The sequence below is a fragment of the Columba livia genome, chromosome 4 (genome assembly GCF_036013475.1).
Source record: "Columba livia isolate bColLiv1 breed racing homer chromosome 4, bColLiv1.pat.W.v2, whole genome shotgun sequence".
Taxonomy (NCBI): domain Eukaryota; kingdom Metazoa; phylum Chordata; class Aves; order Columbiformes; family Columbidae; genus Columba; species Columba livia.
In genome coordinates, this window is record NC_088605.1 from 54,620,688 (window position 1) to 54,643,434 (window position 22,747).

General features: G+C 40.4%; 2 protein-coding genes across 4 annotated transcripts in view; one reads left to right on the forward strand and one right to left on the reverse strand.

Moving 5' to 3' along the window:
- The first annotated feature begins 128 nt into the window (after window positions 1-128).
- The window catches only part of LOC102092264 (dentin matrix acidic phosphoprotein 1-like), a 42,900-nt gene continuing 20,281 nt past the window's right edge, over window positions 129-22,747 (forward strand). For 2 of the 3 annotated variants that reach the window (XM_065061808.1, XM_065061810.1), the window contains exons 1-2: window positions 129-2,001; window positions 22,160-22,198. The gene's annotated coding sequence lies outside the window, so the exon portion shown is untranslated. The remainder of the gene's footprint in view (window positions 2,002-22,159; window positions 22,199-22,747) is intronic. The other variant, XM_065061813.1, reaches the window with a different exon arrangement.
- On the reverse strand, window positions 2,741-22,550 carry SPARCL1 (SPARC like 1). The gene is made up of 11 exons (XM_005498493.3): window positions 22,409-22,550; window positions 14,981-15,098; window positions 14,797-14,850; window positions 10,963-12,123; window positions 9,815-9,884; window positions 9,071-9,189; window positions 8,359-8,479; window positions 7,406-7,542; window positions 5,546-5,694; window positions 4,601-4,749; window positions 2,741-3,188 (listed from the first exon to the last, which is right to left on the reverse strand). The coding sequence occupies exons 2-11, from the start codon at window positions 15,032-15,034 to the stop codon at window positions 3,160-3,162; spliced, it is 2,043 nt and encodes a 680-aa protein (XP_005498550.2). The 5' UTR covers window positions 15,035-15,098; window positions 22,409-22,550; the 3' UTR covers window positions 2,741-3,159.

The window sequence follows — 22,747 nt, forward strand, 5'->3', positions numbered from 1 at the left end:
GATCTGAATGTCTGATGTAACTTGATGACCTGTTTTGGGAGAGCTGGATTTCCGGGTTCCTCTCTTTCTACTCTTTGTGGCAGTACAGCTGTTGGGGAGACTGTGCCATAAAGAAGATTGGTGGAAAGAGCAGCCTTTAAGTATAACCTTGTAAATTGTGGTGCTTTTTGCAGTTTAGGTAACATGAGTAACTTGCAGTCAAGGGGCCAACATGAGCCTTACATGGCATTGATGCTGATAAAGAGCTGCGCAACAGTTGCTGACACTTCTCCCTGTGTTTTTAGCCAAGGGGTGGTTTCTGTCAATTGTGTAATAGTGTCAGAGTTGAGGACAGTAACAGCTACAAGTTGTGGTTGAGACCTGGGAAGGGTATCTTTATGAATTTTGAACTGTATGTTGATGTAGGGTGGTGGTTAAATGTCATTGTCTGGAATTTTCTTGGGTAACAGTACTGTGACATGCTTGTATATTGTTGAGACTGGCCACATCCTGCTTAACTAATGAATGATTTTAGTGCTTACTCCTTTTTGACACCACCCTTTCCCTCCAGTTAGCTAATGAAGTCTGGAGAAGTCATGTTCATTTATACAGGGAACCCTGGGAATCTTGTGGAGTTAACTGAGCAATTTCACTATATTTTGGAGGAAAGGTTTTGTGAGTTGACTGCTGTTGGGTGCTGGTTGGTGGAAACTACACAGAGGTGGTGTTGCTCACTTGTGGTGTTTATGGTGTTTTATCTGTTCTTAAGCATAAACTAATATATGGCTAATCTTTTTTTTTTTTCCCTGTTTTAAGCCTGTTTGTGTTGTTTTGAAAGCTCTAATCACAGTGACTCAAAGATGCCACATTGAATGGAGGAGGAGCTCATGCTTGCCTTGAGAGCTGAATGTCCTGCCTCTTAGCAGGTAAAGCCAAACTGGATGAGAGCGGGCCATTTCTGTTGAATTTGTTGTCGCAAGGATTAGCGCTTGTAGCTGATGAAGGTACTTACCCCAACATGTGCAGCTCTAGGTCCTGAGGACATACTTCATCTACAGAGGATTTAGTGGTTGTCCTGGATCAGAGGGAAGGATGCTCTGGTTGGCTGTTGTGTCTGTAGCAGTGGGCGCTTTGGCTTGGAATGTGAGGAGATTGGGAAACGCAGGGTGATGTTTCTCATGGAATATTCCTTGTGTTGTCAGCCCTCCATTAAGGTTGGAGGTTATGGCTACATCCTGGACTTGGATATCCCTTAATGGACCTGACTAAAAACATCCATCCCCATCTGCTTTTCTTCTCTCTTATTATTGACTGCTGTTTTAGCTGACATAGAGGATAAGTCAGTAGGTCAGGTAATTTTGGTCCTGCTCACGTTATAACCAGCAGATAAGATTGTGCCATGGTTTAAACGTGAGCAATGAGGTGATGGATGTTGTTAGCCCTGCAGAATTTGAATTGTTTAAAGGAAAATCTTCCCTGTTTGCCTTGACAAATTCAATTTTGTTGCATCTTTTTCTGGTACTTTGAGTAGAGCAATGGTGGGTATTAGCCTCAGTGGAGAACAGGTCAGTGCCTTGTAAGTTGTCCTTGTGTGGACTGTATTTGATTGTTTTAAGGTAGCTGACTCTTGGCTGTAGAAAGAGCATATTTGATCTTAGCAACAGTCTGCAGTCAGACAGAAAAAATTCTGACAAAATGTCTTTATCCCTGAGACATTTCAAGTCCCAGAAAAAGTATCTTTTTCAAATGGAATTATCACAGAGAACATGCTTTTATACATGCAATCCAGGTTGATTTGTTTACACTGCTGTGTGGTGTAACAGAATGTGAAGTGCGTGGCAAGTCAGGCTTATGGGAGAAACTGACAGTGAAACTGATTTTGGTGGAAAATAATATTTTGTTTGTGTAACAGGTTCCTGTGTTGAAGAGAATTGTAGTTTGATTTGTTGTCTCCCAGGACATCACATTGGAGTTGGACAAGGATTAGCAGCCCTTACTGGTTCAAGAGCAAATCAGCAAGGGGTGAGTGGACTTCTGCTCTTTGAGCTACCAAACCAGCATTTCCAAATCCCATTTTCCTTTAATTGGAAAGGTGATGTGGTTCAGGTGAAAAGTGTTTTCTAATCTTCCTTTGTAGGAATAGCATTTGGGGCTTCTTGCTTACAGCAGAGCATGCCTAGAGTGTTTACAGTCAAGTGCTTGGTTTAACAGCATGAAATTAATCAGATTCTGGAATAATCTCATTCTGTCCTGGTTTTGATGCTTAAATTGTGCCTATCTTCAGGCAAGCAAAAGTTGGGAGACAGTAAAAGAAACAGTTACCATTTCTTTCTCAGGAAAAAGGATAGCAGTAGTTGGTGCTTCTGTGGGAGAAAGTAAGTACGTGCCTGCTAAGGAGAATAAGGAGGCTTTGAAGCTGTGATATCCTCTGCTCCTTGTGATGGCAGAGCTGTTGCTAATCAGTTTTTTGACACACATCCACCCTCACTCTGCTCATACAATTAGCTCGTGACACAGTTTGTCAGCAGGAATTCTGTTGTGTGGCATTGCTGCTATTACTGTTGCTTTTCAAGTGGCGGGGGAAAGAAGTATCTGAAAGCGCTGATTTTTGGTTTTTTAATGTATTTTAGGAATTATGGTTTAAGGACTGGTGTGTATGATGAATACTCTAGTTTCTTCTTCTCCCTTAAATCTGAAATTAATTTTCCATTGAACTGTTGCCATGATACCTTTTCTTTGCAGAGTTCTGCCAAAACCCGTATTTCTGTGTAGAGTTTTATTTAAGGTTTCTATGCAGAATGTTAAACTGACAAAATACAATAAATAAAGGAAACAAGTCCAGTTTCTTCAGTGTGTGGCAAAATCCACATCCTGTAATTCTGCTGAAGAAGAGCTCTGTGAACAGCTCAGTCGTCAGGTTAGTACTATTTATAGGTTCAGAGAGATTATGGATACATGCAGGGGAAAATGCTGGTTGTTTAGCTACGAACCACTTGGAGTAGTCAAATTTTCCTGCTGTTAATGAATGTAGGACTTTTCTGCACTTGTGTTAGTTGATAAGAACGAAGTGAACCTTATACCACTTTTGTCTTAAACTATGAAGCTGTTAATTAAAGAAATAAATGGGTTTCACATATTTCACTAGTTTTAGTGCAGCACTGGGATTCTGTTCGGCCAGGCTCAGAACAGGAGATTTTCATTTATGTCTTCTGCAACAGAGAAGAAAATGTTATGAACATTTGATGCCAGAAAGACATTTTTATGCTGTATGACTCTTAAGTGATACACCAAATTTTCAGAGGGTTCATGTAGGGGAATGCTTTCCCTAACAACAACAACAAAAGTATGGTTGCAGCTATCATATTCAGAAGCCATTCATTTAGACCCTTCTTGATCGGTGTTTTCTTGTTTCTAGTGTTACATCTCCTTGATCTGTTTGTGAGCAAAGAATCCTTTCCACCTCCTTTTCCCAAATTACTGACCCTAAACCCCTCTTTGGATGAATGATCACTGGCAGCAGTATGTGTGTATTACAGTAACTCCTTGCAGCTTACTTCCATGTGTGGCTTGTGACTGGTAAATTGTCATCAGAAGAGCTGAAAAGAAGAGTGAAGGCTCTGCATGTCTGACCTCTGACAAGAATTGGCCTCCACTTTAAATTTAGGGAGTTGCTAATAGGATTTTGAACACATTTCTTCAGTCCACACACTTAGCCAAATGTTTTCAGTCATGTAACTGCTCTAGGATTAACCTGTGCTATTGCTACCCTTGCTTAATGGCTGGTGATATTGTTCAGCTGTTGCTCAGGGCTAGATCAGAAGGAGGTGAATTGTGAAAGAATGCTGTAGGTTGAATGTAGTACCATGAATCTCGAACTGCTATCATGGCAGCTTCTGCTCAGCTGCTGCTGCCTAATTCTAGAGACATCAGCAGCACAGTAGTACCTAGTTTTTCACTTTCCTCAAACTCTTGGTGTGTATTGAGCTAAACCAAACACATGCAGAGCCCATTTAGGATTCAGAAACTCTACCTGCTTCTGCCTAAGCCTCCTGGTGCACACAGTCTGAGCACCATCTGAGCATGTGTTGCATCTGACAAGTTAGGTAAGATAGATTATTTGGCCTGCAACTATAAGGTGATGACAGCATTTGTGTTGTATCTAGTAATCTAGAGGTGAGCATAGTTACATGATTAGTGCGGGATCTCAGTTGTTTTCCCTACTTGGCCTGAGACCTTTAAATACATTTTCAATTGATATGCTGATTTAGAAGCACAAGCTTTCTTTGCCTTTCCTTTGGCACTGAAAGATAAAATGAGTATTTCTTGAGAGACGGAGACATGCAGAGTGTAAAGGTTTAGACACCACACAGGAATGGTTCAGTATTTAGTACAAACTATGTCCCAAACTTTTTCTCATGGAAAATATGACTTTTTCCTGTCTTTATAAAACAATTCAGAACCTTGCACCTTTGGCAGTCTTATTACTGTTCTGTTTGCCTCTGTCAACAGGAGCCATGAGCTTCTGGCTACCGTTTCTTTCCTGTATGTTGTGGACCAAGAATGTGCCTAGCCTTGACCAGAACATTTTGTCTGGTCCATTTGCCTGTTCTTTTAGGTTTACCTTCTTTAATCCCAAAGCAGTGGCACCATTCCTCCAAAGCAATGAGTTTGTCTTTGTCTCCATCGCACTCTTGGAAGAAACGGGTTATGCAGTGTTCCATGGGAACAAGGGAGGCTCTCAAAGGTGCGAGCTCAGAGTGTGTTAATAATCTGAAAGAAAGATCGGGTATGTAGAGCTGTCTCTCATTAATAAATCATCAGGATCATCAAAGATGATCTAAGCTGCTAGAAGATGACAATGGTGGCTTTGACAGAGATGCCCTGATGGATTCTTTTGTGGTGCTTCTGGAGTAACTCTGTCCCAGATCACTAGAATGATGTATAATACGTGATAAACTCAAATATTTTAACTGCTATTTGTTCACTAAGGTTTTTTTCCTAGAACAATTATTACTGTGACTTGTTCACAACTCATCAGTTTTGTCATTTTGCCATGAATCTGAGAGAGCAAGCTTGCAATGGTGCCAAGTTCTGTTTTAAGACAGTAGGTGTGATCAGCATGAGGTATTAAGGACCTGCAGCCTTGAAACATGAATCCCACCACTGAGTCATGACCGAAAGACTGAAATGAGTCATGTTCTCCAAAGTGAGCTGGAAGCTTCCTCTGAGCTGTTACACTGCTGCTTTCTTACCATATCTGCTCCTTAAACTGAGAGACTTCTGTAGTATTAGTTCAAAACTATATGTACCTTGTTAGTGAATTGTTGCTGACAGGCCTCTGCCCTTTTTACTTGGCCTGTTGCTCTTGTCCTCAAGACATGGCTTCAGCAAAACAGTGAGAGAAGTTGTGTCAGAGATGAATGCTTCCTTAGAAAGGGGGATGCTGGCTTCTGTCAGCTGAGGAACTGCTCCTCTATGTAGAGAACCCTTTCAGTGGTTTATAGTAGAACAGCCTGAGCTTAAACAGCAAATCAGAACAGAACCTGCAAAGGTTGCTTTTCTTTACCTGTCAACAGGGTGCTGATCAAGCCGGTGAAACTGCCAGTGCACAGGATATATATACATGTGATAATTCTTCTCAAAGTCATGTAGGAGCAGCTCAACTGTGTGGTTACCAGCTACAAGGCGCTTGTCATTCTGGTAGATTTTTTTGACCTGAACACAACAGAGAAATGGATATTTTTGTTTAGGGATGAAGATTTGTCCTGAAGAGAACTATCCAGCAAAGGAGGTGGCTTGGAGAAATGAAACTTGATAAAATACCACTGTGGAAATGGATTTTAGTGTTCCTGACCATACACAGCAAGAAAATCTTGCTTCAAGTAGTCCAGATGATTTTTGTTGCTGTCTATGTCAACTTTTGTAGTAACTGGAAAGGAAGTAAAATTCCTGTGACCTAGTCATCAGACTCAGCTAAGCAGGGCAGTGTCCTCAGTTTGGTAGGATATGAAATAAATTTTATCACATTTGTCCATGTTCTGTCCTCAGGCAAGCAACTCAGCTCTTGTCATGAAATAAGCCATCTGAGAAATCATCTAATTTGTATAATTTAGTATGAGATGTTCCAGGTAGGTCAGTGTCCTACACAGGTAACTGTGTATGTGGGCTTTGGTGTCACTCAAGTGTATTTCGTGTAAACCTGCTGTGACCTACTGTGTGCACCTCCTACTCCAGAGTCAGAACAGCCCAGAGCTTGGTCTAACGGAAACTATTTTGCAAGAGTTATGGCTTTTTAGGCAGTTAAGGCATCTGTATCTTCAAAAATAAACTATTGTCACCAATTCACTTGTCATTAATTCTTTAAAAAAAAAGGCCCAATGGTAATAGATGCTTACTGGTTTTTAAGACTATTTAGTGTGATGCTTAAGGTCTACTGAATGGTAGAAAGCAGCTTGTATCTCTTAAAAACTGAGCATGAGACTCATGTAATTTTATGGCCCTTGAATATCATGGTGTAGGTGGACAATGTATGTGACTACTAGCAAGTGCAAACAATACCCTTGAGTCCATTTTCAGGTACTTTTGTATTGATTGCCAAGTACAGCGTGTGTCCCAAGAACAGAAGAGGAGCTATTTTTCATTGGTCCAGGGCAGGGACCTCTGCCCCGGAACTCTCTATTGTAATTCGGTCTCGAATCCTGCCCAGTTGCTCAGTCTCATGAGGTCCTTGAGCAATTTTTTTCATGGTGAGTCCAAGTCCTGACTTCCTTTGAATACCTGTGCATTGTCAGCAGACTTTGTCACCTGCCTCCCTCTACCAGCTCAGTCAACAAAAGCTGAAGAGCACAAGTCCTTTTAACTTGTGGGTCTCCACAGGTGAGCTCTTGGCTGCCTGTTGGCTCTTATTCTGTCTTTTAATGAGTTACCCATACCTGGATGCTCCATCTTATACTATGGCTGCTCAGTTTCCTCAAGTCCTTTGTAAAAAGGCACTGACTGCATGAGTTGGGTCATTGTTATCTACATATTAGTTGATCTTTCCAGGAGGTTTGTCACAAAGCACTTTCCCAAACAGAAAGTGTTTTGTGTCTTCTAAAGCAAATTATTTTTATCTAGTTGTGCACCAATTCTGATTTTTCTGCCTCCTGTCTGTAGACACTGGCTTCAAAGTCATACGCTTGGCTTGCATTTGCTTGGAGAAAAGGAACATTCGTAGCAGAAATGTGTCTCAGCTTAAATGAGTGCAAGGGCACATGTAAATGTATTTTGCAACTTGTCAGTGTGATTGAGTTGAAATTACCTTAACCAGAAGGGGAATGCTTATAGAAAATGGGAGAACTCATAAAGATGTGAATCACTTGTTTCACATGGTTTGTCCAGCTCTAACAGTGGAACTGCATGGTCTTATTTGAAAAGGATTGCTGACCTTGCTCCTTTGCTTTTCAGTTAAAAATCCAGAGTTGTCCAGATCACGTTCATAATATTGCATCAGGATGTTTTTGAGCCAGTCTCTCATCCGGAGGGGGAACTGATCCATTTCATAATCAGTGCAGTGGGGGATGTCTGTGCCAAACAAGAGAGCTTTTGTTAACAAGTCATCCATTAAATCCTCATTTAAGTATTTCTGAGCAAAGATAGATTTGATTCTTGCTAGCAAACTTCCAGTTGAGCTCAAAATTGATGGAGTTGTTAATAAATAGAATTGGGAATGTTGCTAATGGGTTCAATTTTAAATTTATGAGTCTTTGGTGCACATGCTTAACCGGTTGTGCAAGCCACAACCATTTTATATCCGTTCAGCTTCTGAGCAGAGTTTTGCAGTGAAGCCTTTATCAGTCACTTGCATGAAAGCAGAGTTCTTGACAGCAAAGGAAAATTCTGTCTGAGTGTGAGTGCACTTTCCTCCCAGTGCATGCAGCAGCCGAAGAACTTGCAAATCAATTCTGGATTTTAGATCCCAACTTCTACATTTGGCATCTAAGTAGTGTGTGGGGTTTTTTTGTTTTGTTTTTGGTTTTTTACTTGTCATTTTAATTTATTAACTGGCTGTAAATACTGGTTTTCTGGTCAAGGTATTAAAAAAATCATCTTGAGATGCTAAAGCAATGGGAGCATGTAAGACAGTGCAGGTGGGAAGACAGGGTTGACGACAAATTGGTCTAAGCGCTGGAGGGATGTCTTTAAGGGTATTAAGCATCTGAATCCTATAGAAAAAGTGACTTTTTAGACATGTTTAGGGTTTGATGGTCTTAATAAGCAGATAACTGATGCAGAATGAGGAGAGCACAGGAAGAAACCAGGTAACTTGGAGACAGCTCCTAGCCAAGGCTACTGGCTCTTTATACTCAGGTAACTTCTTTGTAGAAAAACAAGGCTTACATTTGCAGGAGCCCATATAGTCTAGGTGCAGCTGACGTCCCATTTTTGTCCCTTCAAGTTGACATTTGGTGGCAAAGAGCTGACATGTGCCGTCATAGGTCTTATTATCTGTACCACAAACCTAGAGGAAGAGAGAAAAACAAAACCACCAACCCCACCACCACCACTGTGTTAAGAAAGATTCCGCTCACTCCTATAGGCATTACAATAATAAAGGCATTTTTAACATCTGGTGTAGAAGTTGTGAATACCCACAGGGAATGCATGTGGTGGGAAATATTGAAAATCATAGTTGTTACATGCCTACCTATGGATTAGCTCTTCTTTATTTATATACCTAGTCTTGAGACACTTGAATACATTTTTGCATACTAGTAATATAGTTTGAGATGGTACAGGATTATCATATTAGATATGTATTAGTATTCGGTACGTGCTCTGAAACATCAAATGGATAAATGTGCTTTGAGTGGAAGGGAAAAGCTATGATTCCTGAGAGACCAAATAAAGCAAATCACTTTAGGTACTTTGTAGCTACATGTGTTCATACTATTTTCAAGCTATAGTCAGTGAGTTTGGATACTTTATACTTTTACAATTACTTGCATGTTTTTTAGGGTAGAATTGTTCTAAATAATAGCAGCAGAATGTGTTAGCTTGTGAACATCTTAATTGTTTTTCCCCCATGCTGTGCAATGAATGAAATACTTACATGCTCATAGTCTTTGGTGGAAGGGCAAGCAGCAGGGTCTTGGCAAATACAGCTGGGTTTCCCTTGTTTGTCCACGTGGCAGACTTTACCTATTTTGCAGTGGAAGTTCCTACATGGGTCTAGCAATCATAGGAAGAAGGAAGGACAAAGTCAAGTGTTCCTGTCAGGTTCTATGACAGTCAAAGCAAAATACAGCCCAGCATTCACCAAGAAGTCAAATGCTTTTTGTAAGTTTGTTAAAATGCAGCTGGATCTAGCATTGAATAAAGACAAACTTCAAATGAGGATATTTGTGGGACTTCTAGTAGTCCCAGGTTTGAGCTGGATGGCAAAATAAATTTTTTAGCAAAAGGTATTTCTTATATAAGGGATGACATTCTCTTTCAGCTTCCTTTGTTGAAGCATATCCTGTCTGTCCTTGCTGAACCCAGCACTGGCACGTGCCCTGTTCCTACATGAATCCAAGATCCTGTTCTATGATTTCAATGCAAGATAATTCCTAGTCCAGTATAACTGACACAATTTGTGCACTGTCTAGACAAGTTATTCACAGACAAATGAATAAATCCAAGGGTGAATGGATGGGATTTTCTGGGAATGTAACTGGCACTGCAGGAATTATGCACAAGTGCAGTTCAGTCATGTGAAACATGTGCTGCCAAAGACAGAAAAGAAATGCAGACCAGCAAATTCCCCAGCCAGAGAGAGTTAGCAGTGACATGACAGCTTTGCCTTGTGACTTACCCAGCAGAGCCCTCTCACTCCTATTGCTTTCACTTTCCATCTTACCATAGGAACTGCCTGCAGTCTTAACCTGTAACATCACAGAGACAAAAGCAGAAATTGTGGTAAATCTTGGGAAGAAAAAAAAAAACTTGGATAAAATTTTTTTCAATGACAACTCTAGAGCTGAGGCAGAGTTTGCTCTGTTTGTAGCAGAAAGAGGTTGCTATGCAGAATGTGTGAGAAGTGCATAAAGTGTCTGGTAGTATTAAGGTGCTCTGTTATTTGGAAAAAAATGTAGAAGATGGAGAGAGAAATACAGGTGCCCAGTAAGGCTCCTGCACACCTGGTAGTTCTACAGTACTTGACACTCAAGCAGTATAATGCCTTGAGGTTGACAGAATTGGTATTTCAAGTCTTAGTTTGTGCTGGGTCTCTCTAGGTGCAGTGGGCAAGAACTACCTCTCAATGTGTCTTCAGCCCAGACCCCACTTTGGTGCTGTGGGGAGATACCTGCCCTCTTTTGAATGGATGCCTCCGTTTGTTTTTTTTTTTTTTTTTTTTTTTTTAAATATTACAGATCCATGCTTAACAACCATAGCAAAACTCACTCTTTTCTGCTGAAGAACGCCCCTGATAGTCCAAGCTATGTGTGACTGCAATACAGGAGATCTGGGAGCATCATCCTCTGTGTGAAGGGGCAAAGCTCACATTCTTCATCTTGTGTGCAAGCGCCATATCCACCAGGATGGTGATTTTTCTGGGGACTCTAGCCCTGCCTTTCCAAGCTGTTCACTTTTGTGTGGTAGTATTTAAAATCTTTGGGAGAGGGGAGTGAACAGGCTTTCCTAGTCAGCCTGAGACTGACTTCCAGGTTTTGTATGTATCTGTATTTATTTCTGTGTTTCATTACACAGCCTATTTGGGCTGGAGCTCTTATGTGACTTGTGCTAACTTCCTTTCTGGTACAATTCATCTAAATACTATATGTGAAGTGAAAGAGCACAAACCAGATTAATAGTGAAGAAAACAAGGTAAGATTCTGCCAAATGTTAATAAATTATACCTATTATTCTCCAAAATGTCCTTTTGGTCATTAGGAATTTAAATTTGGGACTAGTTTCCTGCCTGTTTCCTAGTATTCCAGCTTTATTTTAAAAAGAAATTACCTTGTTTTCATGTTCCATTGAATTCATGCCCTGAACAGAGCTACTTGTTTCCAGTTGTTGCTTGCTGTCAGAATTTGGTGTCTCATGATCATAATCGTCTTGTTCAGAATGAATGAGGTCTTTAATCTTGACATTTTGGTAATTCTGAGCCTCTCTATGACCTGCAGCTTCGTCTTCCATGGTTCTCTCCCCTTCATGCTCGATGCTGGCGGTCTCTTGGTCATTACTCTGGATTCTCTCCTCTTCCTCATAGGCTGCTTCTTTCCAGATATTGCTGATATCTTCCTCACCGTCAACATCACCACTGTCATGACTATCATCATCAACACTACTGTCCTCTGCATCTTGTCTTTTCACCAGTGTGTCATGATCACTCTGATAACTTACTTGAATATCATCTTCCCTCTCTTGGCTTTGCCATTTGTCATCCTGCTCTTTGTTGTGTTTTTTCTGAGAGAGGATGTTTTCTTTTTCTTTATAGGGTTTCATCTGGCTGTCCTCCTTGCCTTCTTCTAGGTCAAATTTCTCATCATGTCTCTTGGTTATCCGGATTGGTTGACTGGAATCCCTCAGGATTTCATCAGATTGCATACTGTTTTCATTTTGCTGTCTTTTGTATTCTTTACCTTGATTTGTCCTGTGGCCTTTGTGACTCATATCTCTATAACCAGCTTCCTCATCCTCTTCCTCCACACCTTCTTCTTCATCGCTTTCTTGGTTGTCTTCAGATAGACCAACTGTATTTTTATTATATTTCCACCTGTTAGGCTGACGATCAAGACTGAGAGTGTCCATGGGATTTGCTGCATCACCCAGAACATTTTCTTTGGCCATGTTGCTTTGTTTCTCCTGCCTCCTTGTCTGGTGATGCTCAGAGCCAGACTGTTCTCTGCCATTGCTTTCTGACTCGCTGTCCTGGTTATCAAAAGCCAAACCTGGCTTATTGTGCAGTGAAAGGAGATTGATGCTTTTTAGGCTATTTTTCCTTTGATGCTCATTACCACTTCTGCCTTGTTTTTTAGTGGTCCAGGGCTCATCTCTGTGCTCAGTGTCTGGTACTGATAACTGTAGTCTTAGGTTTCTGTGGCTGGGCAGCAGATCACCCTTGTCTACATACTCTGTGTTCTCTTCCTTTGGAGCTTCAGGATTAATATCTTCAATCTTAAAAAAAAAACAAAAAACCCACAACAACAAAACAAACAAAACAACCACAAACAAACAAACAAACCCAAACCAAACAAAAACCAAACCAACAAACCCCAAGCAAACAAAACCAAAACCAAGTAAAACAATAAATCTTAGAATTTATTTGAAGTCAATGCAATGTTAATTTTTCCTTGCATTGCAAAGTGTGATGCTGACTTTGTTTTCTTTGTAAATGCACCTCTTAAGCTAGCCCAGAGCATGAAATTCACTGCTGATGTAATTTCCATTTCCCAGCAAATTGGTTGGCTTGCCCCTTCTTTTATTGCTGGAGTTTCTCAAGAAGTCTATGCAACTCTGTTTAAGATCTGATAGGAGATACATGGCACATGGGTGTCTTGTGAAATCCCTAAGTGCTTAATTGATAATTTAGCGTCATAACTTCAGGCACTTGTAGGCTGCACTAATTATCACTTAGAGGCGGTGGGTGTGATACTCCTCTTCCTACAGAGACCAGTGGGAAGCCTGGGAAAAGAGGAGCAAGGGGAGAGTGCACCTTTCACAAGGTACTGTGGTATAATAGTAATTTCTGAGGAGTGCACTGCATCTTAACTGTTTCATAATCAGCTTATTTATGTACTTTGAGTCTGATGCATCATTGCTTCCTAGCTGAATTCATCAGTAGCTTTTGTATTTGGTGGCAACGACTGTATCATAAACTCACTGGGTAAGTACAGGCATTTCCAGTAGCAGGAACATCTGTATGTCTGAACCACCCCTATGGGCATTCAATGTTGTTTATTGCTTACTACAATATAGCACCTAACAAGGATTTTCCTTAAAGCTCTTGAGGCGGTATTTGTGAAGACAAGACCTTGGTGCCCAAGTTGCCAAAACATTTCCTTTGGTGTGCGCAGACTAACTGGAAACAAACACTTCACTAACAAATACTTACACAAATATTAAAAAAATGGTAGGATTAAAAGTATTAATTTGGCTCTTGGCAGATCAGCTGTATCCTATTTCCTACAGTCAAGGTGGTATCTAAGTGTTTTGAGACTTTATCTTTTGCCTAGTGTACTTGCTGATGCAGGAAAAGTACCAGGCAATATATTTCCTTTCCAGGGAAATGTTGTAGGTTTGCTAAAATCTGATGGAAATTCGGTGAAGAGAGCTTTTTCCAGATTAAATGCGTGTTTCTTGGACACCTTACAAAAAGTGATGGATGTGTTGCCAAGTATCTAAAAATTACTTTAAAACACTGGAAAATTAAGTTTCAACCAGAGTTTTCCTTACATGTGCTTTTGGGCACTGCTGTGTACAACATATTATATGTCTTTAAGCAAGAAACAGCCTTCTGCGAAGGGCTTTCCCTTCTAGAGTTAGAAAATATTAATATAAGGCCAAACAGTCATTAAGATTGCCTGTTATGGGTGCCTGTGTTTGAAGCAGTAGTATTTGAGAAAGATGTTGTGGCTCATGTCTTGACAAGAAGGATCGTTATGTACCACAACCTCAATGTGGGTGTTCCTGGATGTGGCTTTTGGCTGCTGCTTTTTGTTAGACCTTTGTCCTCAGGATAAAATAAACTTCTAGGACTCAGTTGCTTGTGAAAATAGTTGGGTCTCTTAACATGATGGCAAATTTGAGTCAACGTAGCTGTAATTAGCTACTGTTAGGGGACAACTGACCTTTGGTAAATGTCACAAATTCACTTGGAACTGATGATTTGTTGGGTGTTGCAATGTTTTGTTTTGATGCAAATGTCTTCTATATGAAGTATTTCTGGGAGACTGCAGGCTGCAAATGAGTGTTTGTACTATAATTTGTTCTGCTGTATACTTCATGATGAAAAGTTGTTTTTTTTTGGTTTTTATAATGCAGAGCACCATCCAGATCAGCAGGAAATGCATATGGAAAGCTGCACAGAGTGGGATATAATGTGTAATTTAAAAAAAAGTTTATCATAAGAGCTGGGATTTTGCATTTGCTTCTGCAGAGCATGCTCTGAATTTAGATGTTCTAAAAAGTTCATTGGCTTGGAGCCAAGGCCCATTGTTTCTGAACCACAGATGCTCACCAGAATGTTGTACCATTTTTATTTAATTTGGGTTAACCATGAGTACGAAATTGTGAAGCTCTGTTGTTAGCATGTGTATATGGCAAGTGCTGCTGAAGTAATCTCTCTTATTGCCATGAGAGTTGTGGTTTTGGCTTGTCAGCCACAGTGCACTTTTCCAAGATAAGCTGGATCTCTCCAACACTCTATAATGTGAATAATGAAATCTATGTTGGCTAAAGTTCTTGCATATTTGAGACTGTGTACAATCACTTGATGTATGATAATTTGAGGATTGCATCCTTGTTTACTGGAGCAGTGATGACCATGAATTTGACTGTCAGTGGGGCTTATTGTTTATACAAATATGAGTGTAATGTTTATATGTGGGGATCTATTTAAGTAATTGTTTCAAATAAGTGAAACTTCTGTTCTGAGCTTTAGATTTTGTCTTGTTCTGTTTCTAGCTATGTAATACACAAAGCATGAGATGCTTTGTACAAATTCCTGGGGTAAAGGGGTGTACTTTTTAAACCCAAATCTATTTACCAGCCACTACATATGTGGTCATGTGTCTTACATATTTCAGATGAAAAATATAGGTTTTTCTATTTAAAGAACAATGAGAGTACCTTTTCTGGAGTTTTCTGTCTGTGGGTTCCAAGTTCGTAGTTTAAGGGGTGGCTCTAGAATAGACAAATATACTCAATATCTGCATGTAAATGAAAATCTTGTACAGGACAATGGGAAAACATAGAGTATTCACAGAAAGGGAAATTTTAACTGCACAGCAACAATAGCACGATGAGGACTTACTGGAATAGCAAAAGCTGATACTAGAAGACAAATGAAGAGAGCTACAGTCTTCATGCTTTTCAGATCTCGAACAGGACAACAGTTAATGGTACAGTGGCAGGTTTTGGAGGTTTCCTTTCTGCAAACAACATGAAAACAAACAAACAAAAAGTCACAATTTGGGTATAATGGTCTAAAAATGATTACTGTAAGCAATGTAGTGGCTGCTGTAACTTGCTGAGTCTGAACACCCACAACATTTCCATGCCGTGTTTAGTTGTGTGTTAACTCGGCCATTAGACCTGCTCATCTAGAGGACGCTTTGGCCTTAGTTCTTTTACAGAGCTTAGGTGCTCACAAACTCTAGTGGTGTCACTGAAAGTCAGAGTTATGAATGTACATAGATACAACCCTGTAAAGTTCTACCCACTCTTCTGGGGTACTGCTTTGTGAAAAATGTCCCTTTTTATTCCGTTCTGAGACATTGTCTGTTTGTGGCATCTCTCCAGCCAAGATTTCTCCTGGCTGCTCTGCTATGTGGCTGTAGTATGAAGAATTTGGTGACAAAGCTCTGCTCAGCAGGTCTCAAATGCCCAGAAATGCTGTCTGGGCTGCTTGATGGGCTGGTGTGGTTCTGCTTTGGAAGCAACAAACCCAACTCTGCTGCACAGTAGTGTGCAAGACAAATGGCTGGAAAGAACACACGGTGCATTAGGAATGTTTTTCAGGCTGCACTAATATCCTCATTTGAGTGAAAGGCAAGTCATTTTTACCTTGAGGATGTCACCAGCAAATCTCACTTTTGCAGTGCACATGAACTGGAAGTTTCTATGGCTGTAGTTTGTGTCAATGGGAAAAGCAAAAATAAGTCATATTGTTGCTGTTTCCCTTTTTTTTTTCTTTTTTTTTTATTTTCTTTTTTTTTTTTTTTTTTAACTGTGTTGCATTCTTCTTCTTTTTAATGTCCTTCTATTCTTCCCCCCCCCCCTTTGTTTTCTGTATTCATACAGAATCACTGGGATTTTCCACTCTGCTTCTGTTTCTGCTCTCGTTCTACTGGCTGTTCTTCCCTGGAAATTATCTCCTTGGTCTTTCCTCCCTTGCCCTTTAAAATATTTTCACTTTCCATCTCACACATATCCTTTTCATTTCTCCCCCCTTTCCTAATGAAAAGCATATCACCCTGTTCTTAGTTGAATAGCATCATGTTTCTTTTGCTGATTGAAGCATGAATGAAACAAACACCACCCTATCTTTAATTGAAGAACATAATGTCTTTTGCTGGTTGAACTTCCTGGCATATGAAGGAACTGGCAGTGATTTCAAGTCAGTTTGGTCAACCATGTTCAGACATGTGAAGCTCAATGTACAGTTTCAAAATGTTGTTCATCCAGTTGTTTTTTCTTGGGAAAGAGGAGGAGCACAAAACCCCGAAAGGGAAATTCTAGGGGAGCTAATGTTTATGGGAGCCAGAGTGGTGAAGCAAGAAGCAAGGACTTGGAGCCTTACACTGAAATTTATGTTGGTTGCTGCTGTTGCTGCTGCTGTTGTTTGGATGGGGGTTTTTTAGATGTAGAAGCTTGCAAAAGCATCCTGGCTACTGCTGTGCTTACCTCTGAAGTGTACACTTTGGAAGATCCCTGTGTTACACATTATTTAATGTCAATATCTTTTTGGTAATGAAGAGCAAAATGATTAGTGGGGCATATCTAGTATGCAAACGATTTTTCTCAGTTTACTCATTTAGTCCCCTAACTTTCTCTTATCTAATTATCTATTATCCCTTTGGTATCCTGAGTTAATTGTTTAAGATGTTTTCAGAGGGAAAGACAGAAAACAACAACAGCCATTAATGAGCACATGCAAAATGCCTCACTGTGCTGTGTATGGGCAGTCACTTCAGATCAAGGCCAGTTTTGTTGGACTGAGGGTCGTGCAGGCGACTTGCCAGGACTGCAGGGGCATCATCCAGTTTCATGTATATCTGTAAAAACTGTATGCCATACTTTTGAAAGCCTGGCAGGTGACTGAAGAAAGAAGTTCTTGAATGGCAGTACTACAAGACAGGTAATCTTGATTTCTGCATCTCCTGGTGAGCAGCACAGCTGTGGGCATGTCACTTACCCAAGTTTCTCCTTCTAAAAATCTCGTTTGTCATATTTCCTTTGGTAAACTAGTTTGAGAGCTACAAATGAAAAGCTTTGCATGTTGTATTTTGGTTTTAGTTTTCAAATTTGGCACTGACTGTAAAAGTTGCTTCTGCCACCTTTGTCCAAACAATGAAAAAGCATTTGGAATAAATCTGAGTTAAGGTGGCAGGACAGGGCTTTTATATTATTTTTTCTCTTAGAAGCTTAGTGGCCCATAGGAAGCATAAATCTTTAGTTACTGGAGGACTCTGACCACTCTGAATGGAGTATAGCAACGTAGTTGAGTATCTTTTTTTCTAGTCATAGTAGTCTAAATGATTTGCAAACTTTTATAATATTTCTTTCCATAGTGTAGTCTGCCCAAAACATCAAGTAGCATTTCTAAACTCACTCTTAAACTGTAATGCGTGTGCAAGTGTTGCCAATGTCAGTTATTAGTTTTTGCCTTTCTGAATATGGCAGCAATACTGATTCCTGTGCAGCGAGTGTCTCCTCCTACTGTTTCCAGAGCAAGGAGTTTTGGGGTTCAGACAGTGCCTTGTAGTGGACCTGACTGTTCTAAGTTAACCATGTAATTCTGTGTCTCCTTCCTGCGACACCGGTCCCGTTGTGCAGCCAGTACAGGGAGCTGTTGGTGACTGGTGGCTGGAAAGCCATAGTCACAAAGATTTTTCTTTTCAATACTGACAGTGCTCATGAAGGGAGAGCAGTAAGGAAAGTTGGGATGACCGCTATGAAAGCTGCAACATCAATCAACACAGGGAGAAAAACAACAACAACAAAAGTATTTATACAATGGTCTGTGGTCCCTTCTGTTCTCCAGAAGTGTTTCTGTTGGTGCCACTCCATGGTCACTTAGGCTCTGCTGACTTGGTTGGGTAGCCAAGAACTTTTGCCAGAATTCAGGAGCGCTTCTTTGCTTGCTACATGTAGATCATGTGAAGGGTTTTAGGTGGTTTGCTGGAGCCAGAGCCAGGGGATTTGCAGCTCAAAGGATGAAGCTCTTAGATGGAAAAAAAAACCCCAATCAAACACAAGGAACTCTTCCTGCAAGCCTACAGCCCTGTTGACTGCAAGGGTTGTTTCTCATGGCAATGGGATTTTTCTACTTGCTCATTTAGTCTTTCACTGTTACAAAAGAACAGTCAATTTCAGTTTAGTGATAATATAGCCAGCCTTAGCAGGTACAGAGATGAGAAAGCTCTTGTGGGTTATATGTAATATTTGGCAATTAAGATGATGGTCATGGAAGAAATAAAGCATTAGCTAACTGTCATATGATACAAGGATCTGCATTGTGACATTCACTTTTTCATGCTGAGATCTAAATTTGAAGACACTTTGTTCTTGCTTTAGTTTCCAAATTTGTCCTACAGAACAGAATTTCTAAAAACAAGCTATTTTAACAAGTAAGATTAGCAGAATCACAGAATGTTAAGGATTGGAAGGGACCTTGAAAGATCATCTAGTCCAGTCCCCCAACTCTAAGTATAAATCCCCAGAACTCTGAGTATAGAACTATTACACAAGAAACTATTTTAAAAATAAACAGATATCTCCCTGGAGAAATTTAGTCTCTATAATGTGTAGGAAAACTTAGTCAAAAGATGAGTATGAATTTTTTTTTTTTTTTTTTTTTTTTTTTTTTTTAACTAAGAATGAAGAATTTAAGACTTCAGGTTGGGGTCTTGAGAAAGCAACACTAAGTAGGTCCTCCTGCCCCTTTTTTACACTTGGAAAGAAGAATATGTTTTTTATGAAACCTGGAGAAGGCAAAAGCTCCAAGTCATTTATTCCATGACAGTGGGCTCCCAGCAGGAGACACGTAGCTCTGCTTTAAATGGAAAATAAAAACATATTGCTATTCTTGATGTGGATGTGATGATTGCTCTGAATTACCCTTTTTCAGAGGACAGTGCACAGCTGCCTAGCTAAAGCAGAGCGAAGAGTACGTCTGTGCACCAAGTACTATTGACACAGACGCAGTGGGCCATGTTTGACAGCTCTAAAGTAGGATCCTGCAGCTGCTGCACAGCAAAGTTCGTCCATCTCATGCGAGCCTCTGCCAGGGCTTGAGCAGAGTTGCTTTATGCAGAGTAGTTGCCTCTCTCATGATGGGCTGCAGGCAGCAGCCATACGTTGTTGTCTTTGCGTCTGAGGGCCCGTTGAGCATGAGCGTCTGTCCCAGCCTGTGAGCAGTCTTGCAGAAGTATCTGGCAGGGTGACTGAAACCTCTGATTATCAGATTTCTAAAAGACTGAATGCTTCTCATCTCATTCTCACGAAGCTGGTGAGGGTCCTGGAGCGCAAGTTTGATGAGGAGTGGTTGAGGGAACTGGGGCTGTTCAGCCTGAAGGAAAGAAGGCTGAGGGGAGACCTTATTGCTGTCTACAACTACCTGAAAGGAGGTTGTAGCATGGAGGGTGTTGGTCTCTTCTCCCAAGCAGCAAGAGATAGGACAAGAGGAAATGGCCTCAAGTTGTGCTAGGAGAGGTTCAGATTGAAGGTTAGGAAAAATTTCTTCATGGGTAGGGCTGTCAGGCATTGTAACAGGCTGCTCAGGGATGTGGTGGAGTCACTATCCCTGGAGGTGTTTAAAAGATATGTGGATGAGGTTCAGTGCCAAAGTTCGGCTATGCTTGGACTCGATGATCTTGAGGGTCTCTTCCAATCAAAATTATTCTATGGTTCTATATGCATGATTTGCTAAGCTTGCAAACAGTAGCACTTTTTCCTCCAGTAAGGAGAGTTAGAAAAAGGGATATAAAGTTAAACGTCAGTTAATCCTCGAGATAAGCGCATTTTAAAATATGCCATTTAAAGGTTCATGATCGTGTGTCTTCTGTTCAGAAACCCAAAGGTTATAACTCAACAGCTCAAGTTTTAACTGAGGTGATGGCTCATGTCCTTCAGCCTTCACTTGCAGAGATGACTGCTCGGGGGTTATTTCATTCCTCGTGCTGCTGCAGTTGCTGGTGCTTTTGCTGGCACTCAAGCAATGCACTCTTGAGTATCAGAGAGACAACTTGGGAGCTTATCCCTGTAGGAAGGCTGCACAAGGGCTGCCATCTAATAAATTGTGTCAGTGGTCACTTGAAATACTGATTAGTGACATTATTTTTGTCTAGAGGCCCTGAATTAATGGCATCTGACATGCCTGCTGGTCTTGCCTGTCATTCTCAGCTATCACTTGCATTTTGTCCACCAGTCCAGCTCAGTTACCCAGGAAATTCAACAGGGTTCACTGTTTCTTGTTGTTCGCAGCAGGAAGTCTGCCTCTTTAATAAGAAATTAGAGGGAATTTCAAGAATAGATGAGATGCCAAGTGCAGTCTTTCCTGCCATCTCTGTATTTTGTTTCTGATTCAGCATTGTTGTCAGGCACAGCAAACCTCCTGCAGCTGCAATGTGGCAGGTTCTCTTGCCTTTTGAAATTCCCCCAGAAGTGATTAATTCTCAAAGACAGTGGCTGAAGGTGACAATAAATGTCTCATTTTTAATGAAAGAAATCATGCAGACTGACCTACTTTCAGCTCTAGCATTGGCAGAGAACTCTGCATAGGCTTTTGTCATTGGATCTGGCTCTAGAAGAGGTTGTTGCCCGGTCCGCTGCCATCACTAATGAGTTTGAATGTTGTCTGGCACTTAGAAAAGAGAACTGAAAGACTACAGGTTAATTTTGGAACTTAGTGTCTCATTGTGTAGAATGGGCATGCAAGCTCATTTCATGAGAATCCATTAAGAGTGATTTTTATTTTATTTATTTTTTTTTTTTAATCACACCATTGAAACTTTATTGGACTGCAATAAAATTTGATGTCTTGTAATTCTTGTAAAAAGTCTCTGCTTGGTGCTATATCAAGATTGTTAGCAAGAAATACTGATGCCCACATCCTCACTGGTAGGTGCTGTAAGAATGTGGTCCTCGTGGCCAGGTAATGATTAAAGCACTAATACTCTGAGGGGATGGAAATTTGTGTACAAGGGGGAATTAATGTGTGGAAATGGAAAATTCTCTGTGCAACCTCTGTTGTTTCTATAACCAACGGGTGTACATGATACTCTTGCATTCCAACTGGTATAGCACATTTTTACATATAGGTTTGTATCAAAAGCCCTTGTGAGAGTCCTTGTATGCATGTTATATATGCATATAAGCTGGTTCATGCATGTACATATATAAAAATTAAATGCAGAGTTTGAGGCAGAGATCTGATCTGACTAAAAGAAGAGATTTTAATAAGAAAATAAATAACCAGACCACAAAACTGTTCCACTTGTTTTGCACCAGTAAATGTCTGCTAGTGGGAATCGATCCCTCCGATGCTACCAGTTTTAGAGCTGCAACAGCCCATGGCCATAAAGTCCTTCATGCAAAACAAGCAAACAAACAAGAAGAGGAGTGGGAAAAAAAACAAACCACAAAACAAAAAACTAAACAAACAAACAAAAAAAGCCCCCCCCAAGCCTCAGTATTTCAGGATATGTTAAGACAATTTTAAATAAACTGTTCAGGTTCACTTAATGTAATTGTTTGATCTGTTACACTTCTCTTCTACCATTTGAATTAATTTTTCACTTGTTGAGTTCTAGATATTTTTTTTTTTCCTAGAGAATGTGTAGCTTAAGTCCAGTTCAAGCCAAAAGGAGACACTTTGATTTAATATGAGAAGAGTCAAAATAAAACCTTTTTAGTAGCCAGAATAATTTTCTCTATTTGATATGAATTGGCAGGTTTTGCGGTTTCCCAAAATCTGCATTTCCTTCACAAATGCCCTGTTTGCTACAACTTTTTACCAGTTCTACCAACACCTTTGTGAGAGGCTCCGGCCACACAGTTTCTCTCTCTCCTCTCTGTTGTGGGGAAAAAAGGAGGGTGAACCTGCTTTTTGTGGCCTTTTCTGTTGGATTGAGGTCCATGAACTGATATTACAGGAGATTGTGATAATCGTTAGGGAATCAAGTTGCACCACAGTTTGTATGCTTCTGCAAGAGGCTTTTATTTTGCTTGATTCTTGTTGGCCATCGCATAACGCTTTATTGTTTTGCAGGATCACATGGAAAATAATGCTCCCAGTGATAAGATAAAGGTAATCTTCCCCAACACAATAACTGTCCAGTGCTTTCTCTTCTACAGAACATTTCTTTCAGTTCTAGGTATAAATGTCCGAATCGATTTATCCTCAAACACTGCCACTCTATGAAAGCTTCAGCTATTTCACAGTAAATGAAAAAAACTTGCAGAGGGTTAGATACAAGGCATTGTAAGGTTTAAATTAAAAATAAAGGAGAAACAGTACCATAGCAGTAGAAGAGGTGCTCCTCCCTGGTTAGCCGCGGATGAACCAGAAATCCTCAAACCTTGTGGAATCTTGCTGCTTTTCCTGTGATATATTTTGGTGTCTGATGTGGCCTCTCTCAGCAAGTGGGTTTTTCTGTGAGCCTCAATGAAGGGAAGATACTCTGTGGGTTTTGGTGCAAGTAAAGGAAAATATCTCCTAGGCTTCCGTGGGATGAGGTGGGGGGATAAAGGGCTCGTGTAATTCTGCTGAATTAATTGAATCTGAAAGACCATTCAGTGTTTACAGGCTGTGGGCCAGTGGAGCTCAGCCATTGTGTGGGAAGGACATATTTAGCCT